The 27092-nt window shown below is 53.0% G+C and overlaps 2 protein-coding genes across 3 annotated transcripts; one reads left to right on the top strand and one right to left on the bottom strand.

The window, feature by feature from the left end:
* Window positions 1-2855: 2855 nt before the first annotated feature.
* EDA2R (ectodysplasin A2 receptor) lies at window positions 2856-12741 on the top strand. Its single transcript, XM_003208265.4, has 8 exons — window positions 2856-2942; window positions 3588-3766; window positions 4569-4654; window positions 4920-5084; window positions 5574-5720; window positions 6069-6589; window positions 7108-7156; window positions 7551-12741. The coding sequence occupies exons 1-8, from the start codon at window positions 2856-2858 to the stop codon at window positions 7844-7846; spliced, it is 1530 nt and encodes a 509-aa protein (XP_003208313.1). The 3' UTR covers window positions 7847-12741.
* Window positions 12742-12830: 89 nt separating this feature from the next.
* On the bottom strand, window positions 12831-27092 carry LOC100550755 (probable G-protein coupled receptor 83). 2 transcript variants are annotated; one of them, XM_010715109.3, is made up of 7 exons: window positions 27073-27092; window positions 26910-26981; window positions 26048-26148; window positions 24907-25709; window positions 23855-23980; window positions 22604-22737; window positions 12831-20104 (listed from the first exon to the last, which is right to left on the bottom strand). In XM_010715109.3, the coding sequence occupies exons 4-7, from the start codon at window positions 25288-25290 to the stop codon at window positions 19510-19512; spliced, it is 1239 nt and encodes a 412-aa protein (XP_010713411.1). In that variant the 5' UTR covers window positions 25291-25709; window positions 26048-26148; window positions 26910-26981; window positions 27073-27092; the 3' UTR covers window positions 12831-19509. The 2 variants fall into 2 exon arrangements, with proteins under 2 accessions (XP_010713411.1, XP_010713413.1); XM_010715111.3 differs by having other exon boundaries at window positions 24907-25706.

Genomic DNA, 27092 nt, shown 5'->3' with positions numbered 1-27092 from the left:
CAGGAACACATCCAAAGGGATCTGAGTACAGACACAGCAGCAGGGGAGGAGGCAGGGGCTGGGCAGGCCACGTGCACGGCGTGCAGTCATATTTTTTGGGTAGCATTTCTCTTTTCCCTTCCTTTCCATCAGTTGTTATTTAGGGTTTATGTTCTCTCCGGTTCTACTTTTCAGTCTGTTCCTGTGTCCCATCTGAGGCTGTGTTGGTGGCTGCCCAGCGCTGCTGCTCCCTAAGTCTGTTCAGTGCCCGGCCCTGGGCTGCCAATGGTTGCTTTGAGGACATTTTTGTACCAATTCATTCATTTCCTCCGCCTTTTTGTTCTCTACCAGAATCCATTTGTTAGACACAAAAGAAATGTCTAAATATAGTTCCCAAACAGTTTAGTTGTCTTCAAAACTATATTTTCACAAGGGAAAGGCAGATCAAAACTGTTGCAGAGGTATTTGAGCAGCAGCGTGCTGTCATTTGGCTGCACTTTGGATCTCACACAGTGAAACTCATTCCCTGCCATTCATAGTTCTGCAGTCTGTGCAGCAGCGTGGTGGCAAAGTTGGAAGGTTTTGCACACCTTAACACATAGGCAGTATCTTCTGCTTCCCATTCCTGCTGATGTTCCTCTGGCAGTCACCTGGAGGGTCCGTGTGGCTTTCAGGGAGGCAGGAGGGCTTCATCATTTATTTTTATTTACTCACTGCTAATGAGAACCGGTTGTCGTAGTTATTAATTAGACCATCAGAAATTACGAGGGCAGCACTGTGAGGTTTTGGAAGTATGCTTCATTTACAAATTAAGTGTCTTGATTCTGGTATTGTTAAAAAAGAGTAGATCCCACAGCTCTGAATTTGATGCCAGGTATTGACAAAAGATTCCGTCCCACTCACCAATACACTGACCAAGCAGCAGCAGCCCAGTCTGTGCTGGCAGTTGTGCGCTGGCTGTGGGCACAGTGCAACATGCTGTCCCAAGGCACGTGTGCTCACACTGCTGTGGGATTCCTGCTGCCTGCGTAACTTTCTCTGTTGGGGAAATTGTTCTAAGCTGAGTCTGCGGGAGATAGGCTGCAAGGGGTGCGTCTGTATCTGCAAACCCTTCGCAAGTGGAGAAGCATGTGTAAATATATGAAAGGAAGAGTCTGTGCCAGCACAAGCTGTAGTTGCCAGAGAGTTTCTCCAAAAAAGATCCCTTTTCCATGTGTATCCCTTCCTTGTCCTACCACCGCGCGCCAGACGGCCGGCGGCAGGCAGCCTGGAGTCCCGCCTCCCGCTGCGTGGGTACCGGAGCCCTGCAGGACACGCAGCACTGAGCCCTGAGCCGGGCGCCTGTTCCTCGTCCTCCTGCATGCAGCACCGTGCAGCACACGGCGGGTCCTAACTCGGAACCTGAGTGCTCGTCCCCTGACATTGGCACAGAGGTTCCTCTTCGCCACCTTCTGAGATGATGACGAATTTCCTTTATTTATTCTATAACGTCAGTAACCTTTATGCTATTAATAGGCTGTGATCGTGCCCCTCCCGAGATGCTTGCCAGATAAATTTAGCTCCCTTAGCTCCTCATCGCCCCACGTCTTCATATCCAATCCTCGCCGGCTCTCGCTGCCTCTCCTTGCAGCAAACGAGACGCTGCCGTGCGCGTGAGCAGCAGTGAGCGGTGACTCACCTTCTAAGCTTGTCCGGGGGAGACTTCATCCCTAATGAATCCCGATCGTTCCGACCCGGAGCCCGGCCAGCTGTGCGTGCAGGGGTAGCAGAGGGGGTCGGACCCGGAGCGCAGCGCCCAGACCGCGTGCTGCAGATCCGGTGTCCGTGCTGCCAGCAGTGCAGGGGGTGGGAGCTGCGTGGGGGGCCGTGGCCGAGCCGTCCCCTTCCTGGAGCTTTGCTGGGACCCAGTGCTGCCCTGGGGCTGTGAGGCAGTGCCAGGCTTCCCAGGTGCTCTTAAAAAGAGCATTCCCAGTGCTTCCTGCTCCTCTCCTGGCTGCTGCACCAGCTTTGGAGAGGAGCTGAATGAAGAGTGCAGTGGAATGGATTTTATTCTGTTTCATTATGTTGAGGATGCACCTAGAATATACAGAAGAGCAGAGGCAGACCTGAAGCTGTGGACGAGTTGGTCTGTTTCATAGCTTCAGGTTTTGTTGCTTGTTCTCAGTGATGCACTCCAATTCCAAGAGCTCCCACAGGCCACACTCACTGAAGGTAGAAATCCTAGCTCTGCTGAGGCCGTTGTTTTCAGCTGAACCATGAATTCCCTCAGAATGACTCTGGCTGTATTTTGCCAGGAGATGGGTGCAGTTCTGCCGGCCCTCCAAGGCTGCTGTGAGTGAGTCCATACAGCACTGAAACTTCTGCAGTGCAGGAGATGAGCAGCACACAGGCATCCCCTGTCTGGGAGGCAGTGCCGTGGCTCTGGTCAGAGCTCAGCTGCCATCTCCCTGAGCTGGGGCTCCTCTCTGTCTAACGGTCTGGGATGTCCCAGGATCCAGCTGGTGCAGCAGAATCCTCTGACTGACTGCCAGACTGGCTTCAGTGGTCACTGTGTCCAGCTTCGTATTGGAGATGACATTTTTTCTTCCGCTGTGAGTAACGCAATGTGGCAGCAAAAGCACAGCTCCTCTACAGCCTTTCCCAGAAAGCCTCTTCTCTGCTTCCTGAGCTCTCAGTGCAGACTGCTGCGTGGGTGAGATCAGGCAGCCTCACTGCTGCCAAAGTGACATTCTTGGTGCATAAGAAGTGCAGGCTGTCTTCTGGCCGGTGTGGAAGCTTTTGCCCAGAAAAGGGCACGCTACTCCACCAGAGTGTTGGGACTTGTGTGAACTCTGCTTTCCTTTCCTCTCTTCAGGTACCAACACCTCCCAGCCACGATGGGCTGCCAGGAGACCGAGTACCTGGACGAGCACGGGAAGTGTGTGCTGTGCAGGAGCTGCATGCCTGGGCAGGAGCTCTCCAAGGTAAATGGCCTTTGAAGAACCAGGAATCACCTGGCACCAAAGATTTCACAGTGCAGGGTGGATTCTTTGCTAATTTTTGTTAAGGGGATGATCTTGGATTTCTGTATGTTGGGAGGAGCTGACACTCTGTAGGAAGGGAAGGTGAAGGGTTTCACTCGCATTGGATAGAAGGGCAAGAAGGTGGAAGCAAAAACCAGGGGGATTCCATGCTGCTGTTCTGTTTGTCCTTGTTCCTTTTTGCCAAACAAAATCTGTTTCCTTCCAGTCAGTGGCCCCACGTACAGCTGCCTTTCTGCAGCCCTTCTCAGAAAGCTGCTCTCTCTTTCCTGAGCTCTCGGCACAGGCCAAGCTGCAGGCTGGTGGGCACAGTGAGGCACTGCTGCATGGGCCTGGCTGTGGCACCAGGCTGTGTCCTGACTCCAGCAGTCCCTCTGGGTCAGTCCTGCAGGGCGTTCCTGCCCTTTGGCACGTGCTGCAGGGACCAAGGCTGCCCATGAGCCGCTGCCATCAAAGCACGGCCTCCCCACAAATCAGGTGTGAGGCTGCCTGCTCTCGGCTGTCTCCAAAGAGGTGCTGTGCTCTCAGTATCACTTTGAGTCCTGAAGCATCTCCTTACTGCCATAAACCAAACCTCGTGTCTTGCAGGACTGTGGTGATGGCGTGGGAGGGGATGCGCAGTGCGTTGCTTGCCCTCCCAGGAAGTTTAAGGACAGCTGGGGCCATCATGGCTGCAAGCCCTGCCTGTCCTGCGCCCTCATCAACCGCATCCAGAAGTCCAACTGCACGGCGACGGCCAACGCGGTGTGCGGGGAGTGCCTGCCAGGGTGAGCGGGGCTGGGCCAGGTTCGGTGCCGATGGCACTGAGGGGAGCATGCAGGCAGGGGTTGGCTGGGGGGGCTTTGTTGGAGGGCATTTCTCTCGCGGTGCCCTCCGCGATGAGCCCTGGTGGTCCTGAGCGGCGTCTCTTTGAGGGCACAGCAATCGGAGCCACCAGAAGGGAGCTGGGAGCCCCCAGCAGAGCAGAGCACTGGAAGGCTTCAGTCTGAGCTGTGGGCAGCAGGGTGGCCGGGCCCCAGGGGATGAGTGGCTGCAGACCACTGCAATTAGCGGCCTCCAGAGAAGAGGGTGGGAACCACACCCTGAGCACAGCCATACGGAGGACATTGTGGTTTCTGTGGCTGTTGACCGCTGCTGATTTTTTTAAGGAGTTTCTGAAACCAGGACTGCTCTGTACAGACAGCCCACGAAGGACCAAAGAGCTGCAGATTGTTTGCTCGTGAGCAGTGTGGTTTGTAAAGAGGAATGTCAGAGCTCAGGATTTTGAGTTTCTTCCCAGATGGAGTTGCTGGCTGAAGTTTTTTTTGTGGTTTCATGGAGCCATTAATCACCACCGCCTCTGTTAGCAAGACCCAGGGTGGGGGAGGGAGGCCGTCTCCGGATGATGTCACTCCTTGGCAAAACAGCTACAGAAGTGAAGAGTAGCTCTGAGCGCTGCTTAGCTGGCATCCGAGGGAGTCGTGGTGCCTGGAGCCATCCCGGCATGCTGCAGCATGAAGGAGCTCTCGGCCGCTTCCTGCAGCAGGGCTGGCTCTGACCCTGCTGACAACCCGCTCTGCTCTCTCGCAGGTTTTACCGCAAGGCACGGCTCAGTGGGCAGCTGGACTGGGAGTGCATCCCCTGCACCAAGCAGACACCCTCCTCCGAGCCCCAGTGTAGGTGGCACAGCCCTGGGAGCGCGGGAGGTGGGAGGACAGGGCAGGAAGCCACACAAAGCTGGCATGAGCATGTCAGAGCTGCTCGGGTGTGCTCCTGCACCATTGTAGAGATGCTATTTGCTCTCTACAACACTGAGCCTGTGTCCCACATGGATGTGCTGGAAGAAGTGTGTTCATTGCATTGAAGGGGGATGGGGCAGGGAGGGTGGTCTGAAGCATTGCAGCCTCTGGCCAGGCTGTAAACTCAGACTGCTGTGTGCAGGTCGGTCCAGAACAAACCTGGTGAAAGTGGCAGTCCCCACCGTGCCGCCACAGGACACAGCCCTGCTTGCTCTGACCAGCAGTGCCCTGGTCATCATCGTACTGGTGCTTCTGGCCCTCTCCATCATTTACTGCAAGCGTTTCTGGAAGAGCCAGTGCCAGCGAGGTGAGTCTGTGCATGCCACGCATGTCTCCCTTCTGCCTTTGCTGTTTGCACACGTTCCAGCCCCCTTCCTTGCTGGGTAGAACATTGCCTCGAGCTTTGAAAGTCAACCAAACATTCCTCTGTTCACAGAGAATAAATACCTCATCCTGCTTCTTAGGAGGTTTCTCTTTTGCTTTCTTGTGTCTGCACAAGGATACCAAGGAGCCTCCCTGGCCCCTGTACCATAAGGAGAAGTAGAAAGTAATTTCACTGTCAAAGTTGGCATTCTCTCCTGCTGTGGTGTCTCAAGGGCAGGCAGATGCTGAGTGGTTCTTGCAGGATGAGGGCTGGGAGGTGCTGAGGTGGGAGGGAATGCTGCTTGGCCCCAGACGGGGGTGTCGGAGCGGCTGGGTGTTGAAGGTCCTCTCGGGCTGACATTCCCTGCAGCTGAGGGCATGCTGGGGCCACAAGCCAAGCCCTTGCTCACAATGTTTCTTCTCTATGTCCAAGTCTTCCTGCGGACGCAGAACTTCTCAGGCCAGCGAGCGATGTTCCCTACCTCAGCAGTGCCCGGCAGGTTTCTGTGTGAGGAGCAGATGTCCGGTCCCTGCTGCCTGGGCATGAAGAACCTCAGCCCCTGCTACAGGCAGACAGAAGGTACCACGGCTCTGTGTGCTCTGCGGGAAGGGTGGATGTGCTGGGCTCCCAGTCTCACTGTCTTAAGAAGTGCTGGGACTTTGTGAAGGGGCAAAGAGCTGGATAGTTTGGTGCTTCTCTTGAAAGCCACATACAAGTTTTGTACCAGGCATGCTCACGTTGGGCTCCAGCTGCTCCCAGCCTCTGCCCAGCTGTGTCCTTGCTGTCGTAGGGGTGGCACAGACAGGACAGAGCTTTGCAGAGGGGCTTTTGAGCCTCTCTGTGCTGGGCCAAGGACCGAGGGTGCGGCTGGGAGGTGGGACGGGGCAGGGCTGGGTTGTACTGAGCTGCAGCCTTTTCCAATTCCAGGACCAGTAGAAGCGGTTCAGTTCATTTCAGAAGGAGAAGCCATCGGTCTCCAGCTGCCACCTGCCCAGCCTGAGCTGGAGCTGCCACCAGCCGTGGCAGGCAGCCCTGTGCCCAAAAGCCAGCTGTCCAGGAGCGGCCTGGAGAGTCAGCCGCTGATGCGGGGCTGTGCCGAGCGCCGGGCCGCCGCCATGGCTGCCCCCGACCTCAGGTCGGGCACAGCAGAAGCCCTGGCCCCGCTCTCCTCCTGCGCCTCTGAGATGCAGCACAAGTGGCCGCACACCCCGGTGGAGTGCACCGAACTCGACCTGCAGAAATTCTCCTCCCAGATGGAGTTCGTGGGCAGTGAGCGGCCAGAGGAGGCGGGGAGCCGGGCAGCCCCCAAGGAGAGCGGCAGTGCGGCACTGGAGGCCGGCAGCGGGCTCAGCATGGGCCCGGCAAGGGACGCGTCCACTGCCATGCAGAGCCCCGCCATGCAGAGCCCCGCCATGCAGAGCCCTGCCACCGAGAGCAGGGAGCGGCAGGTAAGTCAGCACCGTGAAGTGCCCTCACACAGCCTGTGCCTCGGGCACGGGAGGTTGGTGCTCAGGGAGCGCAGGTTCCTGGGATCACTGTGTCCAGGTGACTTTGGCAAACACCAGAACCAATTTGCCAGGTGTTTCATGGCATGTTTGGGAGCGGGTGAGAATCGCTGTCCGTGGGCCAGGCGGGAGCCCAGGAGCAGCAGGTTAGCTTGTTAACTCGCACAGGTTAGCTTGTGATGAACCTCATCACTAACGTAACTGAAGTTCAGAAAATGTCTGCTTTAAAATAATATAAAAGCATTTATTGGCTATTTACTAGCTTAGCTTCCAGTCTGTGTTTGTGGAAGCAGTTTGCTGTTGGGGGGCCCAGGAACATCCCTCAGAGGCTGTTAGCTCACAGGGCAGCAGTGCTGGAAGGACAAGTGCCGATCCTTTGAACCCCCGTGATGGGCCTTGGAGCACTGATGGCATCGCTGCTGCCGTCACTGTCCCTAACCTTGGAATCTTTATCTTGCCAGGTGAATGATGCCCAGAGCCTTGTGACTCAGATCAGCAGTACAATGAAGGGTAAGTGGCTTCAGCCTCATCTTTGTTCACTTTGTATTGAGGTAGCAGACAGATTTTGCAAAGGAGCTCCTCCAAAAGCCCATCTTGGCTGCACGGAGGTGCCACTCACCACAGAAGTTTGGTTACCTTTCATAACCTTTAGTTTCCAGGGCAGATTTTCTGTAGTACTGCCTGAAGTGGCTTGAGGGTGGGTTGTCACTGTTACCAGCCTCTCCAGCCTCTGACTCAGCTCTGTGCTGTTTTGCTCTGAGAGCAATGTTGGAGGAGAAACCTGCTATGGCAGGTAGATATTCTACCTGTTCATCAGGGACGGGGCTTGAATCCGACTACTGTTGGTTTTTCACCCAAGCTGGACGTGCTTTCTAACCCCACTTTGCTGTATTGCCATCCCCAGGTCTCCCTGTTGCAGAGCTGCCCCATTCCTTGGTACAGTCACTCGCTTTCTTGTTAGACCCTTCCTTGAACGGCGTGAAGAACTTCAGCCACGTGGCTCTGGAGCTGGGAGTCATGCCTCAGTTGCTGGGCCGGATTTCTGGATTTGAGCAGCTCGTCGCCCACCTCACCTACTCGGGAGACACCGTCACCATCCCTCGGCTGGCCCAGGCTCTGCAGCGGCTGCAGCGCTTCGACGCCCTGCTCCTGCTGTGCGACCACTTTGCTCTCAGCCAGATCCAGGGCCGCCAGTGCTAGGAGAAGGCAAGGAAGGGACAGAGGAAACTGCAGGCACTGTGTGTACTGGTACGGGAGAGGATCTGGTAGCCCTGTGGTCACGTCATCTCTGTAATGTGCATGTGGGAAGTATATGGAGATGGTCGTTGCATTGTGGAAGAGAAGCATGCAAGGAGGAGCGTCCTTCCTTGGTGAAGAGCAGAGGAGCTGGGGAGGTGACAGCACTGTGCATTCTCACAGCTCTCACTCCTGGGCAGGTTGTGCTCGGTTCCTGCAGTTCTTTTTTCTTCGGCTGTACTTACTCTCATGTGCAGCAGCGTAGCAATGTCACAGTTGCTGTGTCTGTTGGTGGGTAGTAAGCCCAGTTCTTTGCGAACTGTTGGCTTTGGGATCAGTTCTGTGAGGTCCTTGGTCATGGCAGGTCTCCTTCCCAGCTCCTTCCTCTGCTGGTGCAACAAGCCATGAGGGTCTCTGGAGGCCTCGGGGTGTCTTCCACACCGACAGTGCTGATGTTTGCTGGCTTCTCCTCAGTTGTGTACTGCTCACTGACAGGGCCAACAATCACTTCTCTCCCATTCCAGTTTTTCTGAACTTTTTCCTTTGGCCCATACTTTGTTTTTCTGGATTCCTGTTCCTACTTTGAGTTGAATCTCTGTTCTCTGTATTTTGCTCTCTGAGCACTGGAGATGCGGATCCTGGAGGAGGACCTGCATGACCATCACTGTGTGGCTGGGAGTCACACAGTCATTCTCAGTGCCACTGCAGCATTTGGCATGTTTAAATTCATTTCCTTTAAGTACCAGAACACTTTGATGTGGGTTTATGTTGGATGCAGCGCTGTGCTGCTCCTTGCCCAGGGCAGTGTTTGCTCCCCAGTCTGCTGGTGACCACCTGTGCTGCGCAGTGCATCCACCTGCTGCCCACTCGGTGTGGCTGCAGCATTGCTGCAGGGTGCAGTGGAGTGCCAGAGGCTGGGACCCTTCACTGCCTTCTGCAGCACCGCAGGGTGCAGCTGGTGCTCGGCCGCTGCCAGGCACATTGGGCCGGCTGGAGATCAAAGCTTATGACCAGGACTGCAGTGTGGGGAGTGCTGGAGTCCCTGTGCAAATCACAGCAGAGCAGGCTTGTTTTAAATTGGTTTTTTTTTTTTTTTTTTTTTTTTTTCCGAGTTAATGTTTTATTTCTGGAAGTAGCTGTTAGGGAGGGAACACCCTTCCACATTTAATTTGCTCCTGATGGATTTGTCGGGGCTTGCAGCCGTTTGGCCTGTGTGAGACTCCCTTTGAGTTCGGGCGCAGCGCTCGGGGCAGCTTGCAGGGCTGGTGGCTGCCCCCTGCTCCGCTCTGCACCGCCCGCGTCAGGGGCTTCTAGGAGCCCCCTGGCGAGCGGGGTTTGCGTCCCACAGCAGGGCGACTTTCAGCGGGACGCCGTGCCCTGCCTCAGGCAGCGGTGCCCACACAAGTCCCTCGCTCCAGGATTTTTGTCCAGGGCAAATCCCAGCACAGCAGGTGGGGAGCGGCCCTGCGGAGGCGGGCGGAATGCGGGGCCCCGTCAGCCGGGGGAGATGCCCGGCACGCGCCCGGCCCCGCCTGGCGGGAATGCCTGTCCCAGCAGGGATGCCTGCACCGCTGAGGTCACGGCGCGGCAGCTGAGCGGTGCTGTGGGAGCTCACCTCCCTGGCTGTGCCGTCTGAGCCGGCGCTCGGCTTCTCTGAGCTGAGGTCCTTGTGCCGTGCCACGGGGCTGGGCCGGGAGCTGGTTGCTGCGTGGTGGGCGGGAGGTGTCAGCGCAGAGCGCGCTGCCGGTTGCGTGTGTCTTGGTGCCTGCACCTCGTGAGCTCGGATCTTGAGCATCTCAGTGCTCTGACCAAACCGTGCTGTGAGTTGATAAACCCAGGGATTTGGGCAGCGAGGTGACCTTGAGGCGCTGATGGGAGATCTTATGCTGGTGCTCACTGAGCCAGGACAGCACCCAATCCTACTGGAGATCAGTGAGAAGTGCCTTTAGGTCAGGGACCTGGGTCTGGCTTCTCCAGTGATACACCGGGGAAGATGAGCCTGTCTTGTTTCTCCCCTCTTTCTACACCATTTTGTGCCTGCTGAGTCTATCTCCCTGCCTGACTTTCTCCCCTTGCCCTGATCTTGCTGCTTGTACCCATGGGGTCCGGTGGACATCTCGGGCCGTTTCTGTCCTTCCTGGTGCTGCTGTCTCCTCGCAGCTGCTGCTCGCAGCCAGCTGGCTGTTGGTCCTGAGTGCCTGTGCCCCTGGGCCTGTGGGACACGCTCACTGCGTGCCATGTCCTTGCTGAAGGCTGCAGCTGGCTCTGAGCGCTGTGTCCCCCCCTCTGGCGGGCTGTGGTGTCCCTGGCCGCTCCAGCGGTGCGGTGGCTGCCAGCAAGTGGCACTGTTCCACTGCCGGGGCATCCCCAGGCTCTGCCTCTTATCTGACCACAGTGCTTGGAAAAAGTGCACGACTTTCTGGGAACACAGCCCTCCCTCGGATCTGCCCAACAGCAGTATTAATAGATGTTCTGGTTTGTTTTTTTTCCTCCTTTTCTCTTGTTAAATGCTGTTAAGATTTGAACGTGCTCAGGATGTGGTCAGATAACAGGAGGCATGGGCAGCTCTACTGGATGTACCATTTTCTCTCCCGCTGTTTATATCATCCAGAGCTGCGGTTGTTTTGTTGTTCTTTGCTTTGTGAGAACCAGAGATGTCAGTCAGACCTTGCACCCTTTTTGGCTGGGGCTAACCAGGCTCTGGGGATGTGCTTGTTTTGTTACAGAGCCACCAGGGAAAGTGTTTCTGGTGCAAACACAGCCCAGGGACACGGGGCTAAACTTTTTTTCTTCATCCGAGGTTCATCTGCGGCCAGGATGGAGTATTGGATTAATCGCTTAACAAAATCAAATATTTAATCTCTGTGGACGCGCTTCACAACGATGAGTTCACCTGTCTGAGCAGGAGCGATCATGCAGCTGAGATATCAGCTGTGGCTCTGGAGGTGAAGCCGGGCTGGTGCCTCACAGTGTGCCTCAGGAGCTCCTTTCTCTGCCTGCTGGTGGGGACCAGGCAGTGGCTGCTGCCCCTGCAGCACTGCAGTGAATTAGGAACAGAGCAGTTAATGAGAGCACAGCAGTGCGTGCTGCAGAGCCTCACAGGGGCAGTGGCTTCTGTCCCTCATGCCCTCATTGGGCTTTTCTGCTGACATAGGTGGGCTCTGGACAAATATTTGTTTGTTTTTCCTTCTTCAAAGAAATCAGCCCCATTCTCATACTAGTTTTAAGGGGAACTTTGACATTTTAGCTGATGCCTGATGCCTGAGCAGTATTGCTCACGTTCAGAACCTACCTCTGCCGCGGTGCTGAGGAGGCGGCTCGCAGGGCCGGCCGCCGCATTTTAGCTGTTTTCACTTGATAACTTTTCACTGTGCTCGCTGCCCCTGGGCCACCTGGGGCCCACTCAGAGCTGCTGCAGTGTCACTGTGAGCCGCCGCGGGCGGTGCTCCATGTCTGCTGCAGAGCTCTGCCACAGGGCTGCGTATGGCCGCATCAGCCTGCGCTGGCAGCGGGCTCACGTCAGCCACGGTCATGCAGGCCACGTTGTCAGAGCCTGCAGGGCTGCTCCTCACCGCCCGGCTGAAGCCCTCAGAAGAGGGGGACCACAGGAGCCCAAAGATGGGGCCATGAGACTGCAGCTTGGACACGGGCAGATGGCAGCCATCGCTGGGCAGGTGGGCGAGTGTGGATTTCTTTAGCTGGGAACCCATAGGCTTGATACTTGACTTCCGATTTTTCTCCTTAATAGTATTTTCAGCACAACAATTGGAATGTAAGGGAAAGAAGTTCCCATAGCGCTGGATCTTGCATTTCAACTTCAGGAAGCTGCTGGTGCCAAGCTGGCACAGCTCAATGAAAGTTGAAAGAAATAAAATAATTCAGCATCTGTGCAAACTTTAGTTGGAACTGAACAATGGAAACACTCTTGGGATTTCTGCAACGAGCAATTGTTCTGACACCAGGCTTGTCTGGAAGTCCGACTGCAAGAAGAATTTACGTGATGGGTTTCAGTCCAGTGCTGTTCTGAAAGCTCCTAAGCACACTTAAAAATAGGCATGTACATAAATCCTACTAAAGTGAACAAGTAATTAGTACATCCTTGGGTGCTATTCCTCAACAAGGTGTGGATGAGAATTGTACCTTCACTGTGCTGTCCCCGAGCAGGCAATGCTGCAGAAAGCTGTTTGATCAGTAGGGCACACTTTCAGAAGTCTGCAAGTGCTAAGGAGAGATGCACTACAGTTTGTTTAGATGACTCAACATTGCAGATTCTGGTGCTTTTCTGAAAATAAATAATGTTCTATAGCCATGGTTTACCTCTAGGAATACTTGTTAATTTTTATGGTAGGTTATTTTGGTTGTGAATGGGTTATTTATATTTTTGTAAATCCTACCCAGCATTATAATTCTGAAGCTTAAGTTGTTTCCATTGTTGGATTTCTGGGGGATGTTGTCTGTATTCAAATGAAACAGTAGCTGAAGCTCTTAAGTTTTGTTAAATACGGGGTGTTTGTTCCCCACATTCCACCCAGACGTGGTGCTGTGTACGTGTAGTTAAATAAATCCCAGAGGTGGAGGTGCTCAGCGAGTTTTCACTGGGGCTGTGCAGGGCTGGTGAGGGGCTGTGCGGGGCTCGTGTGTCCCCAGGCGTGGGGATGGGAGGGCAGCAAGCAGCCCCCAAACGCTGCCCAAAGAGCCGCCTCTGCAGCTTCGCCGAGGAGCGGTCGTTCCTCCAGCTCCATAATTACAGCCCTCATTAAGTCTGTTCATGCCCCTGCACTTGGTCTGCTCTTTAAAATAATTATTGGAATGAAGGATGTGGTTTTCTGTTTTAATTAAAGCTGTTATACTTGCCCAAACTCTCTCATGCTTCGTAGCTCCTTGTATGAATGTAGCTTGCTCGTGGCATAAGGAACACCCGCCTGCAGTCCGGCGTGCCTCACTGACTGCATCTGCACAGCGAAGCAGTGCAGGAGGCACCAGCAATGAACACGGGCACAGGATGAGGACAGCCTGCAGTTGCCTTGCTGGAGCATGTGCCGTGTGGCAGAAGCAGGCGAGGAGCAACCTGGGGCCTGCCAAAGCCCTTGGGAGTGCCCAGCAAGGCAGCAAAGCCACCCATAGTGCACAGAGCAGGAGCTCTGCCAGGGTTTAACGTGGCACAGCTGCTCATTAGCACACAATGATGCCTCATTACATGCAATTATGTGACGGTTACAAGAACTGCTCATAAATGATCAGAGTGCATTTCCCAAGCCCCTCTGCTCCTGCCATCAGCGTGTCTGACTGATTCCCCATTGTCCAGTGCCCTCCGTGCCATGTGGGCTCCGGTTCAGGGCAATGCCACCCCTGAGCACTAAGCCAGGCTGGGAGTGGCCCTGCATGGCCCCGTGGTTCCCGGAGGCGGCTGTGGCCATGGCTTCGACACCTGCTTTGCAGCAGGTAATGCTGCAGCACCCGACAAGGCAGCCACAGCCAGGGAGAGGAGCACTCGTGAGAGAGAAGCTGAACAGAAAGCTGGTCATCAAATGTCAGTTTGTGTTTTTGAAGGACGGCCTCAGCGGTGTCTGCCAGCCCTTCCCATCTCCTCCACGGAGCTGAGAGAACAGTCAGTTACATTTTGGTTGCTGAAAATGAAGACTTAAATCCATAAGAGCTGAATTTCCATGTCCAAGGTGCCTTCCTTTCTCTCCCTCCACACAGATGACTTTTTATTGTTCATTCACTCCGTTTTCCATTTTACATTCTCCAGTTTTCCCGTATGTGTGTGGTTCTCGCATTACTTCTTCCCTGCAGGACACAAAGGCAACTATACATGAGTGAAAACACGTCTTACAGCATATTATTGAATGATTGACTGTTGCCAGGAGGTAGGAGTTGACTGGGGAATGTGGGCAGGCTGTGGCAGCGGGCACAGCAATGGCTGCTGGAAGGGCTGGGATGACTGCGTTTATCACCGACGCTCAGTCTCTTCTTCCCTTTTTTGCCTTTGTCCATTTCTCCATCTGCACCACGAATCACGTCATAAATGAATAAACTGCCCTCAAATTAGAAATGAATCCCCAAAAGTAGCCAGCAATGTAGAGTGCAAAAGTTTAATGCTGTTTGAAGGTACAGTCCTTCAGCTCCCTGCCGGAAATACTGCATGTGGGCAGCAGGCGTGCAGTGAATATTGCCTATCTCGGGGTGTCAGGAGGGGAAACGTGATGGTGTCTGAGGGGTTTGGCTGCTGGGGACCAAAAGGCTCAGTGTTCATTAGCAACCCGCTCTCATCTATAGCTGAGATGTCTGAACAACCAATCAGTATTCATGGTCTTTACCAGCTGTGTTAGCCAGCACCATTCAACCAAAGGACAAACGTAGTATTTCCACATCATTCCCTGCAAGCTGTGAAAGACAGCAGAATGTTGCATTTCAGTATGTAAAAGACAATGTAATGCCATCAGCACGATGGTTTTTAATATAACACAAGGCAATCTTATTTGTAAATTGACTTTAACTCTAGGTTTGCTAAATTAACCCTCGAGCTTCAGAAGAAGAATAATCTGCAGCCCGCACAGAACTCTGCACATGGACAGGCTGCTTTTTGTGCTGTGCAGCCCCCGAGGTGCGGCAGAGCAGCAGCAGCTGGCGGTACCCCAGCACCTCTCTTTCCAACCAATTAGAAACACAAGCCACAGAACTTTGCAGATGCGGAGCTGTCAGTGATCACATCTTGAAAATCACTGCACTGCTTTCAGCTCCAAGCACCCAGCCGAGCTCCTGCCTGAGTGAAACCCTCCCTCCGAGAACACCCGAGGGTGGGTGGACGTGGTGTGGGCTGAGAGACGTCACAGAGAGACGGGAGGAGGTACAAACTTACAGACCCTACAGCATTACTAACTGCAAGTCAATGAGCAGGAATTCCATCTATGTGGATGGTCCCTCTAATTGTTCCTTATGGTTTCCCATAAAGCAATTGTTTCTCTCTCCAGCAGACAAATTAGACGGTCCATCAATCCAATTTTATAAGTCAATTCCTCTGTTCTTATCTGCCAAGGAGATTTTTTCATGTGGGCTGTGACAGGAGCAAAAGAAGTCTCTTTCAGTGGCAAACACCTGTGTGGTGGAACCAGGCACTCGGTTCCTGCAGGACTCAGCCTGGTGAGTTTTCAATTTTCCACTTCTCCCCATCACTCCGGTAGGTGACAGCCACCCCTCACAGCTCGCTGTGGGCAGTGGAGCACTGCAGGCTGCAGGCTGAGCAGGCACCGTGAGCAACGCCTGCCTCGGGGACACAAATCTGCATTACATGGGCTAAAGTGTTATCTCAACCCCGACTGCTGGCGGGAAAGGAGAAACCATTGCCAGGGAGTGGATGGTGGGACACAAAGCACAGCTGCTCGGTCTGAAGGGAGACCTCACAGCCCCAAGGAGTCTCTCCACGCTGCCCGCAGACTCCCATGCGCTGCAGTGGTCGGGAGCTGCTCCTGCCTGCCCCATCCGTCATCTCAGGTCAGTGGAACAGAACGGGCACTGGCACAGCTGTGGAGCTGGCAGGGAACAGTGAAGGCCTCGGGAGCACTGGGAAATGGGCCTCGGGGCAGCACAGGGACATGCACGGATCTGGGGTTACTGCCGAGCACTGGTGGGGCTCTGAAATCCTGAATCAAACCCAGAGCTGGCTGAGGTGTTATGCTTGGCATAAAACCCAGCCCTCATCCCTCCAGTACTCCTGCCTGGGCCTCACCCAAAGCCGGGCAGATCAGAGGCATTGCTCTCCCAACCGCAGTGCAGGAGGCAAGAGCTGGAGGGAGATGGGCATCGGTTTGGTCGGTGAGAGGGCAGAGCTGCGTCCTGCAGGAGCAGAGAGCCGTTCCCTGCTGCACCCACCTGAGTTCTGTTCACCATTTCCCAGCTATTCCTGTGCTCTTTGCACCCAGACTGCCCCTGTGAGGCATGGGGGTTCTTCTCCCTCTCCTTTCTCAGTCTGAGGATGGACAAGGCTGCTAGTTTCATAGCAGAGCAAGTGGACAGACAGCCCTGGTACTGACCCAGCTGTGTTCCCACCTGCCAGGGCTTGATCTGCACCCGAGAATATTCCCATGTACCCCTTCAGACCCAGGGTGCTGTTTTCTATCTGGAGAGCTAACTGCTAATAGTTTTGCTCTGCTTCTCCTTCCTGAGCTAATCTTATGACTCACTGTGCATTTCTTTCTGCCTTGTTTTACTAATCGGCTTGGCATTTGGTGGTTTCTTTGTTCATTATGCAGCAGGGCCGTGTAAGGGATTTGTCTCTGGAATTCAGGTATCCTCCATGCTGTGCTGTTATCGCCTCCATCAGCAGCTCTGCTGTAGGCAGTTGGATGCATCTGGCATGAGCTAACGCAAGAAACGCAGGGCTGTGAATCACTCAGACATTGCTGCTGGATCTCTGCACGCTGTCTGTGCTCAGGCAGTTTCTGTGCAGCAGATTTCTATAAGGTGGCTCCCACCCACACACAGCGTCTGAAGGCGAAGCAATGACTGCAGCACATCAGCATCCATTTACCTGCTGGGCTGGCTCTGACCTTGACCAGTTTTAGCCACTGCAGGAGTTATTGTTGCCTGTCACAGGCCTCAGCCAGGAGAGCCCTCTGATTGCTGCTACAAGCCCTGTGCCTGCAGCACAGCAGACGTGCCCTTCAGCCAAATAATTCGGCTCATATCATAGAATCACAGAATCATGGAGTGGCGTGGGTTGAAAAGGTCCACAATGATCATGTAGTTTCAACCCCCCTGCTCTGTGCAGGATCACTAGAACACCACCACCAGAACAGCCTGCCATGCATCCATCCTCTTCTTGCAAGCTGCTGAGTGAGTGCTGTCATGTTGGGGCATCCTCAGGTGATACGGGGCCTCTGGGCAACGGGCTGTGAGGCTCTGAATTTCAATCAGGCATTGATAGTCACCAGCCCAGATAGCAAAGTCCTTACAGAGCTGCAGTACAGTCAGCTCCTACATTGTGCCCATTTAGGGGAGAAAAGCTCAGCAATACAGACGTGTTACAATTTACAGATCTAGGGAAAAAGGCTCAGTTACTCCTCACAGCAGGAGACAGCCATGTGCGTGGCAGGGGACTGGCATGAGACCAAGGCATGAGCTGAGACCTGCTGCTTGGACTGAGATCTTCAATTCCTCCAGAGAATGATCACGAAGCCATTTAAAGAAAGACAAAAAAGAACACTAATAAATCTCACAGATGGACTCAGCTTCAGATCTCTCTAAGAGACTTCTGATGCCTGCATGGCCGACAGCAGTGCCAGCACCAGGCAGGGCCCTGGGGCTGCTGGGCTCTGTCTGAGGGACTGCAGTCTCAGTGCTGAATACCCAACACTGAAATCCTCTGCCCATCCGCCCTGCGCTGCACAACAGCCTCGGGGTGGTATCCGATCCCAGGGTCAGCTCATACTCCAGAATTAGAGCACGGCAGATTTCATTTCAGAGTTACAGCGAGAGCCATAGCTTAATATTTCTCATGAAACATATCAGAGTTCCTATTGTTGCCATGGTTATTTCATCGAAGCCTGAGCTATAACTTGAACATTGAAAGAAAATGTGAAGAGACAGAGCTCATCTTCTCACTGTGCACACAGTGCTTCATGCAGCACACGATGGAAGGACACTCCAAGTCACACTGGGATCAAGTTGGACGTTTAGGTTTGGCTTAAGGGGCCTCTGCCTTGGGGCAGCACATTTTTGTGGGATTTCTTCGACCCTCCAGACTGCGTGCAGCAGTGTGTAACAAACATCAGCCCGTGAGCAGCAGCAGTCTGTGGGTGTATGTCTAAAATTCCTGCCTTGAGGAACACGGGGTTGGAGCAGCCTTATGCTTTTACAGCGCTCTGCAGGTGTCTGGGTCTCCCCACCACACAGCCATGCTTTTTAAGCTCTCTGCGACCTGAAGCAAAGGCAGCTTGTTTTGCTGCACGCTGGCCCAGCACCATCTCCAGGTGGGACCCAGCACCAAGCTGGCTCTGCCAGTGCCCCTGATGGCTGCACTGGGAGCCATGCATGAGCCAGGGCGCCATTCCAGCTCCTGTGCTGCTACAGAATGCTTTCGGGGACAGGATGTAGCTTTCCATTTTCTATTGTTTCTTTGGGAAACATTTGCTTTTGTGGGTATTTAAAAATTTTGACCAGGACAATATAAATAGGCCATAAAGGATGTGCTCCTCCAGGCTGAAATTCCAGGTGAACACTAACCTGCAATCCATAGTGATGCCAGTGAGTATCAGAATCAGCTGAACAGCCGTGAGCAGCAAACAACTCTGTGGGTCACTAACTGCTCATTTTGCCTGCTCATTACCCAATCAAGGCTGTTCTCAAGGTTCACTTAACCCACTGCCTAGTGCTGTAGCAGCAGTGCTACCTTTTATTTCGCTTATCACCTGGCCTGAATCCCATTACCTATTAACAAATAGTGAGTTAAACCTTGTTTTCTTAAGGGCTCCTGCAAGAACGTACTGGAGAAGCTTAGCAGCAGCCTTCTACAGATGGAGCAGCCCCTCACTCAAGCATGACCTGGAAAGGCGCAGGCAGGAATGGCCCCTGCAGCCACCAAGCAGCTTCTGAGGAGCAGTGTGATGGGAAGGGCCATCACTGCCTGGCAGGAGCACTGCTTCTCAATGCCATCAGTTCCACACTGCAAGCAAAAATCACACAGCAAATCTGGTTTCTGTCTGCCTTGATATTCTTTGTCTTTGTCTCTCTGTATTTTTTTCCTCTCTTTCCTTTATTGTCTTCTTTTCTCCATTTGCCTCCCAAGTACAGCTAAATCAAGCTATTTTTCTCAAAACTGTAGAAAGCCTCCCCTTTAACTGTGATTCAATTAAGTTGCTTCAATGAATCTCTTTCACAACAATTAGTAATTATCTAGAATTATTTAATTCTCCAGTTGGTGAATGCTACAGCCCTGATGAATTATTTTGTGGCCTTTAATTCAGTTTCTGTATAGATTTATTTGTAATGTAATTATAACAGATATTAAAATAAATTCTCAGCGAACCAAATGACATGAGGTCTGACATAGAGATGGAGCTCCTGCCCCAGAGCAGTACAGTGCTCTGCTCCACCAGCACACAGCCTGGGCTGGGACCAGGGCAGGAGGAGCAGCAGGACTCAGTGTGACACCCACTGCTGACTTCCCCTTACCCTGCTGTAATGCTATAATGCAATAATAGCAGGGCAGCACAGACTTTGGCTGCAGCAAGCTAGGATAAGCCCAAATGTAGCAGCACTGGATGCAGAATCTATGGAAAAAAGCTGTCTACCTTTGGAAGGCCTCAAGTACACAGGGATCTCCAGAGAGACACCCTCACCTCCACTGCCAGCCCTTAAATGAGGTCTGGGCAGGAGTGGATCCTGGCTCCATCCCTTCCATCACTCAGTGGCATTGTTTGACTTGAGTTCCCCTGGGTTGGCCCTACCTTCCCACCAGGTGCTCGATCGCTTCTTCAAGCCCTGAGTTAGCATTTCTGCTACACCTGCACTCTGCTGGGAGGCTTTAGTATGAGTTATCTGGGGGAATCCCTAAGGATGAGGTTCACCTGGCTACAAAGAAGTCCTTCCCTCAGACGTGTGCCAAACTCCATCCACTGCCATCTTGCTCACAGGTCAGTGTTGGCTGTCGGGATGAGCACAGTGGAGCAAACGCTGTTTGATGAGGGCCCCTTCATGCACCCAGCTCGCTCCCCCCAGGCCTCGCGGCAGGACGTGGCCACGGGCGGCTGCGCGGTGCTTCGTGGCTGAGCTGTGTGCTGGCACACACACAGCAGGGCTCTGAGCTCCGCACGGAAGCTCTCATTCAGCCAGCAGTAAATGAAGGGATTGTAGCAGGTGCTGCTCATAGCAAACCAGTGCAGGGCAAAGTAGAGCGAGTTGTTGGTCTTGATGCCCAGGCTGGAGATGAGCACTACGTAGCAGTTGAGCGGAAACCAGCAGACAGCGAAGACCACCACAACCAGCACCAGCATCTTGATGCTCTTCTTCTTGTTCCTGTGGTGGGCGACGTACTGCTGCGTGGTGACGTCACCGATGGCGTTGCGCAGCCACAGCTTCTTGGCCAGGCGCGCGTAGGTGGCGGTGATGACGAGCAGAGGCAGCAGGTAGAGGAGCAGGAAGGTGGACAGGTCCAGGTACTTCCAGACCAGCTCTGCAGGCTCAGGGAAATCCGGGAGGCACAGACTCCGCACGGTGGCTTCCCTTGAAAACAAAGAGGTGTGTGCAGCACTCGGCCGGGCTGATGGGCGCTGCTGATGGGGCAAAAACATGCTGAGGTTTTTGCAGCCCCATAGACACAGCCTCAGGGAAGGGGCAGATATTGTTCATCTCAACTAATAAAGGTCAATCAGAGCTGTTTCCCTGAAAACGCTCTCCTTGTGCCCATCACCCTGAGGCTTATGCTCGTTACTGCATGCTGTTGCTGCCTTCTGCCCTAAGTTATTCTGTTGTCCCGAAAAAAGAGAACCTGGCAAAGACAGTGCAGAGTTCCCTCTTGGAAGCTGCAGCAGATTTTAATTCAATGAGACCCTCACATCCTCTTAGCACAGCAAAAAGTTGCTCCTGAGGGCCCTTTTCTTTTTTTTTTTTTTAAATTTTTTAAAACTTAAACTCAGCGGTTTAACTTCTAGTGACAAGATAAGAGAAAACAAGGACGCTCATATCTGACAGATTAATTAAACACAACTCATCCATTCGATTCAGCACAACAGATCCATGCTCTGTTGCATTTCTCGCTGCACCTCCACACCACAGAGAACTGAGTGTTCCTGCAGACACTGAAAACAAAAATGCATTCAGAGAAAGGGACACTCACAGATCTATTTCCTGGTGATGTTTTCTCCTCTTCTTTCCTTGTGTCCCTGCCTCTTTCCTCGTTCCACTTTGCCCTTTTCAAACCTTGTCCTCTGTCCACTTGTTAGCCTCCATCAAGCTGCACTGTTTGCTGCAGTATTGATTAATACCTGTAATATCCTGTTCTCAGCTCTCGGTGATGGCTTTTGTGCCACAAATAGAAGATTAACTGGAAATGGGCAGCAGTGAAGGTGCGCGCCGCAAGAGATGACGCAGGACAAGTGGGGCACAGCAAACCTGAGAACACAAGGATATGGAGGACGAGGACGTGGAGGACCCAAGGCCACTCAGCAGGACACGCAGCCACACACGGCAGCACGGAGAGGCCACGTGCCCACCGTGGCTCTGGGCACAGCTCTGAGCACGGCTGCAGCCTGGCTCCTGGCTAACATCTCAGGGAAGCAGCTCCTGCTGCTGTCAGCTCCCGGCCACGGGATCTATTGCTGGTGACATTACCACCAGCATTTTTACTGAATGGAAACCAGCGATGAAAATAACGTGTCCTGGAAGTCCTTATATTGCCAACTGCCCCGTGCCGGCTCGAGGCTGGGTTTCCTCTAGGCACACTGAAGGACGAGCACCGACAGGTGCAGTGAAAGAGATAGTGGCATTTGTTCATTCATAAGCAATTCGTTGGGTAATAGCCTGAGCGCAGCTGCAGAGCAGTGCGGGCACTGGAGTAACCCAGCACTCTGTTTACAAAGTCTGAGAGCTGAAGATCTCGTATCCCCCTGCAGGACACCTCTTGAGCACATAAATCACAGCACAAGCAAGGAGGAGCTGTGGAAGCCCACGCTGCACTCCCGTTTGTGTAACCCATCCACAGCCACTATAAAAAGCCATGCAATGAGGTGAATGGGCCCCTGCAGTGCTGGTAGGAATGGCTGTGCTGCAGGAAGACATTCCAAGCCACAAGTGCTCTCACCAGACAGCACGCAGAGGGAAGATAAGAGTTTGGTTTTTGTTTCAGAGCAGAACCTTTACTTTCTTCCAGTACTTCAGAAGACTTCAGGTGTGAAGTTCCAGTTCCCCTCCTCTCAATAAGTTTTTGTTGAGTTCAGCCCAGCAAGGAGCTCCCCGTGCTGCCAGGCAGGCGCAGCAGCATACCCAGACCTTCCATCCCTGCTGCAGCACTGCTCCGCTCACCAGCCCTTCACTGCAAGGAGAGAAGCAGTGTTTCTCTTCTGCTTCTCCAGCTAATGTAACACCGTGCCGAGCAGCCTCCCGCTTTGAGGAAGGTTGCCCTGCTGCACAAATCCAGAGATAAACACTAAGAAGCCACAATGCATGAATCAGCACGTGAAGTCGGGGTGCAGGCCTGGCTGATTCAGAGGTAGTCCTACCCCTCCCTGCCTTTCCTGCTCTGTGCAAGTACAGATGTACTGCAGATGTTTACACCATGCGGTTTACTTTCTCTTCCAAACCACAGCACCTGCTCTCTGTTTCCTCCCTGCCTGGGCATGGGGCCACACAGACACGCTCCTTCTGGGACTACAGAGTTGACTGTGTGCTAAGGGACAAGAAAAGGCCCCTGGGGGAAGCCAGCCTCCGGGAGACAAACCCACCAGGCACAGGGAACCAGTGAGCGCCCCACAGTGCGGCTGTGCCAGGCTGAGCCCCTCACCCAGATCTCCTCCTGGGAAAGGATGAAAACAAAGCAAGTCCCACGCTCCTGCTGTGCGCCGAGAGGCTCCTCGCTGCAGCCAAGCCTCTGCCGTAGGAAAGAAGATTCCACTGACACACAGAAATTCCCACTGATGGCATCGAGTGCCACAGTGTCTCCCTGCAGCTGGGACTCCTCCATCCCCACACTAAGAGCAGAAAGGCTCAGAGCCAGGAGGAGCTCACCTGTAGTTGTACTGGAAGAGCTTCTGGTAGATGGCGTGGGGCAGGGAGAAGCAGGCAGCCAGCAGCCAGATCACAGCGATGCTCAGCGCTCCTTTTGTCAGAGACATCCTTTGCTTGAGTGGGTTCAGAATGACCTATAACACAGGCTGCACAAGGCTCTTGTCTCATGGGAAAGCAAAGTCCCTCTGCCAACGCACACAGCAGAGGTCATATATACATATATGTATGATTTAACGCTATTTAGGAAATAACAGTCGTGATTAGGGGAAAGTCCTGCATATCAGAATGACCTAGAAAATGGGAAACTGTTAATTCTTCAATCTGCTCAGAAGTGCTTTCAGATAAACTTTTTCCCTAGTTCTTTTCTGTGAGAATCATTTTCTTTAAATTTTGTAAAAATAAGTGGAAAAAAAAATCCTATGCAAATTTCTTCACTTCTGGGTACGTCCTTTCATTCAGTATGAATTATGTAATGAAGCGTGGTTTGTTCGAGCTGAGCCCTCTGTCCATCTGAAGGCATTAGCTCAGCCTTCATGAAACTTCCCGAGTTAGATAAAAAGATTTTAGGAGCTTATAGGAGCTGAGCATATGAAGAATTCTGTTTTGGTAGATACAAAGCAGAGGAAAGGAGAGTGAGTGCCTGATACAAGCACATGGCCCTGTCCACATTCTCCTTCCTGCTCTTGCAATACATGGAGTGCTCAGTGCAGCAGGCAGCTGATGCAGTCTGGCTGCAGGCAGTGATGAGCAGTGTCTTCTCACAGCTCCAACATGCCCTCCAGTATTCCCGCAGCAGCCCCCCACCCCGCTGCTCCCCTTCATGCTGCTCCAGCATCAGTCCTGCAGTTACACTTCGCTAATGGGATTGCTTTTTACTGATGCAGAGGGCTGAGAACCGCTGCCACCTCAAAGCATCCTGCAGCTCAGTGGTGCAGCAAACAGCCCATGCTGTTTGAGAACAGAACAAGCAGACAATCAGGTCAGAATTTAAGGTCAGAACGTTAGATGTGTTTTATCAGTTTGACTTAGAAAGCTGAAAAGCTTGAAAATATCCCCTGTGTAACTGAACCACTGCTTTGCATTTGGCAGCGGCTCTGCTGCCTTTCAAGGCCCCCACTGCAAACAAAACCACTCACACCAATCAGCCATGTCACAGCAGCTTGCTTTAACCACCACAAACATACGGCTCAGCTGGCATCAAAGGGGCTTGGGAGGAGCTGTGCAAAAAGGTGTGGGAGAGCAGGGCCTCACCTGGTGCCTGTCCAGGGCGATGGCTGTCAGGGTGAGCGTGGAGACGTGCAGCGAGCAGTACTGCACGAAGCGGCTGACATGGCACATCGCCTTCCCAAAGATCCAGGTGCTGTTCACAAACCGAACCTGAGGAGAAAACAAAAGCCATCAGCAACCAAACTCCCAGGGAACACCTTGGGCTGAACCTGAGCTGCTGCTGCCCTTTGGCTGCAGGGCAGCTCCATTCAAAATCCCAAACCAGCAATGTGGGATGTTGAAACACCCTTACATATCACAGAATGGCCTGGGTTGGAAGGGATCTCGAGGATCACGAAGCTCCAACCCCCCGCCAACGCAAGGCCACCAACCTCCACATTTCATAGCAGCCCAGGCTGCCCAGGGCCCCATCCAGCCTGGCCTTGAACACCTCCAGGAATGGATGGGGCATCCGCAGCCTCTCTGGGCAGCTGTTCCAGCACCTATAAGAGCTTGTAAGTTAAAATATTGAGTTGAAATTAGTGGTGCTGTTGCAGCCCACCCAGCTTATCCACATAAACAACATCTGCAAACAGCAGCAATTACTTTTTTATTATACCAATAATTACATTTGGACAAGGTGGCCCATGCCCTGCTCCTGTACATCTGGAGGGCCTTCACTGAAGTCTTTACCTAGCTGCTCACTGTGAAGGACTTGGCTGCTTTTTCCCCCAGCTCTGACCAGCAGCCACATTGCTCTGAACCCTGGGATTTAAGTTTAACTTTGCAGTCCTGCTGCATGCATGTTAATGGCACTGACGCACCCAGACACCTCTCTGCAATCCCCAAGCAGCTCTCCTGACCGGTGGCAGTTCATCAGCACATCTAGAGAGACTTCAGAGTCCTTTAGGAAACAGAGTTCAACAGAGCCAAGGGAGCCCACAGTTTGCTGGATGGTGCTTTACCTGTCTAGCAGGGCCATCCATCAGGCTTGGCTGTGTTGGGTTCACTCCTCAGTTCTAGCACAGCAGCCACTGGACTGCATATTTCCGGGGCGAGTGCCCCTGGCCGACAGGAGTGCCCTGCGTGCCACTTACCAGAGTGAGGGGGGTGTTGAGCAGTGTGATCATGATGTCAGACACAGCCAGGTTGACGATGAACAGGCTGGTGGCCGAATGCATCCTCTTGTTCTTCAGCACCACGTGGCACACCAGCACGTTCCCAAAGAGAGACATGATGATGATCACTGAGTACGCCACGATCAGGAGAGCCTTCACAGTCGGTTTCTGAGATTCTGGCTCGTATCGAGCCAGCTCCGCAAACTTCTCCCACTCCACAATGCGGCTGTCTGTCCAGTTGAAGGTGGTCCTGTTGGTTGCTTGGTAGAAGGACATGAGTTTGGTCAAGGAATAGTACCGGTCAAACTCCTCAAGATAAGCTGCTATCTGTGCCTGGTGGGACGGAAGCAGCACACGAGGCATGGTGGGTGAACACGGGTCGTTGCTCAGCAGGGCATCACAGGGCTGCTGACACAGCAGTGGCCCACCAGCCACACCTGCTCAGCTCTCTGGGAAGCTGCTGAAGGTGCAGCTGGCACTGCGAGCAACGCCTGTAGGTGCACAGCCTTGAAGGTGCAACGGGCTCCCCCAGGGAGCATTGACAGCAGAGACCTCTAAACAGGGCTGGTTTGGGACTGTGCGCTCTCAACTCCTTCGTGTACCAGGAGCTGCAATAGCTCCTCAGGTGGGCTGGAGAGATTAACTCATTATTGCTACATGTGCAGTGGGCATTTGTCAGGTTTTATTCATTCTCAGATGAGTGCACTTTTCCTCCAACTATCAGGGAAGGATGTTCTGGTGCTGCTCTCATCCCATACTTCAAAACAGTCGTTTCTTTTCTGCTGAAAGATTAAACAAATTCATTTAGGGTGTCATTTTTGAGAGCACAGGTAGCTGTTGTATACATCTAACCCAGCAATTACCCTAAAGTTGTTCGGAACTTGAAAATCATATCAGAAGTTACCTTCAGTCTACCTCACACTTTAAAAAAAAAAAAAAAAAACACAAAAAACCAGCTATATTCTGTTCAGTTTCATTTCCAGTGAGAAAGCAATCTGTCCAGCAAAGGCAACACTCAGCAGTAAAGAGGTACACAGGTCAGAAAACACCCTCACAGCATACACAAACAAGCACAGAGCATCAGAAAACTCAGCAGGCATAAAAATCACTACTTACTCACCTCTCAACCTTCTTTTCTTGTTTTTAGATATTTCTGGTGATTTCAGATTGATCTGTTGTTGTTAGGTGGAACTTAAGAAGCACTCACATCATTACTTCCAGCTACACAGCACACAGGAAGAGAAAGTTGTTTGGAAAGCATCAGGATTTCAGCAAGGAGATGCTTTGATTTTGCGCCACATGGCTGTGTACACAAATAATGGACCTTGTATGGAGGGCAGGATCAAGAAGCAGCACTCTCAGAGCTGTAGAAACTCCTCAAGATGTCAGGAGGCCCCAACGCTCACCCAGCAATGCGAGCATCCAGAACTGCACCCACCTGGGTGGAAGCCCACCGGGGTGCTGGAGGACCCCATGTTACCACATTAGGGAGCTGGGCCAGCTGAAAATCAAATAAGTGGTGCTCTCAGCTGCTGACCTGACCTACCTCATGGCTTATTTCTCCCAAGGGAGGCTCAGGAACAAATGACTGAGGGGAATAGGAGACCTTAAGGAGGTGATGGAGCAGTGACCTGATTTTCCAGCACAGAATTTCTCCTTAAGAATTTCTGTATCAGTGAAACATGGCTGAAGCAATTGCTGGAGCTCGGCACTGGCTGCAGCCTCAGGCAGAGCGAAGGTGGAGCAGGGACAGCATCCTGCTTTCCTGGGGAGGTGCACGCACTCTGCACCACGGTTTAATGCAATAAGCGTTCAGTTTTATAACTCCAAGTAACCTGAAGGATCAGAGAGGGAAATTCCACCCAGCTCAACCTTCCCCCGCCCTTCTGCCCCGGGTGCCCGCAGCACCCACGGCTCCAGCTCAGCCCTTTCTGTTGCAGAGACGCTCACCTTTCGTCGCAAAGAATTAAAAGACAACTCACCGACAACCGTCTGTCGGATGATCTGAACTCTAAACATAAACCAACGCTGCACCCTCTGAACCGAGCAAACCTCTAGAGAAGAGCACAAAGGTCGCAAAGCGCGAGTTAAACGCAGTTCAACAATCTCCAAATAACAGAGGGAGAAAAACTCCCCGTCACTTACCGGCCGTGCCGCCGCCGGCA

Source organism: Meleagris gallopavo, chromosome 9, assembly GCF_000146605.3.
Source record: "Meleagris gallopavo isolate NT-WF06-2002-E0010 breed Aviagen turkey brand Nicholas breeding stock chromosome 9, Turkey_5.1, whole genome shotgun sequence".
Classification (NCBI taxonomy): domain Eukaryota; kingdom Metazoa; phylum Chordata; class Aves; order Galliformes; family Phasianidae; genus Meleagris; species Meleagris gallopavo.
Note: the sequence above shows the minus strand (reverse complement) of the source record. Positions and strands in the feature narration are given on the sequence as shown.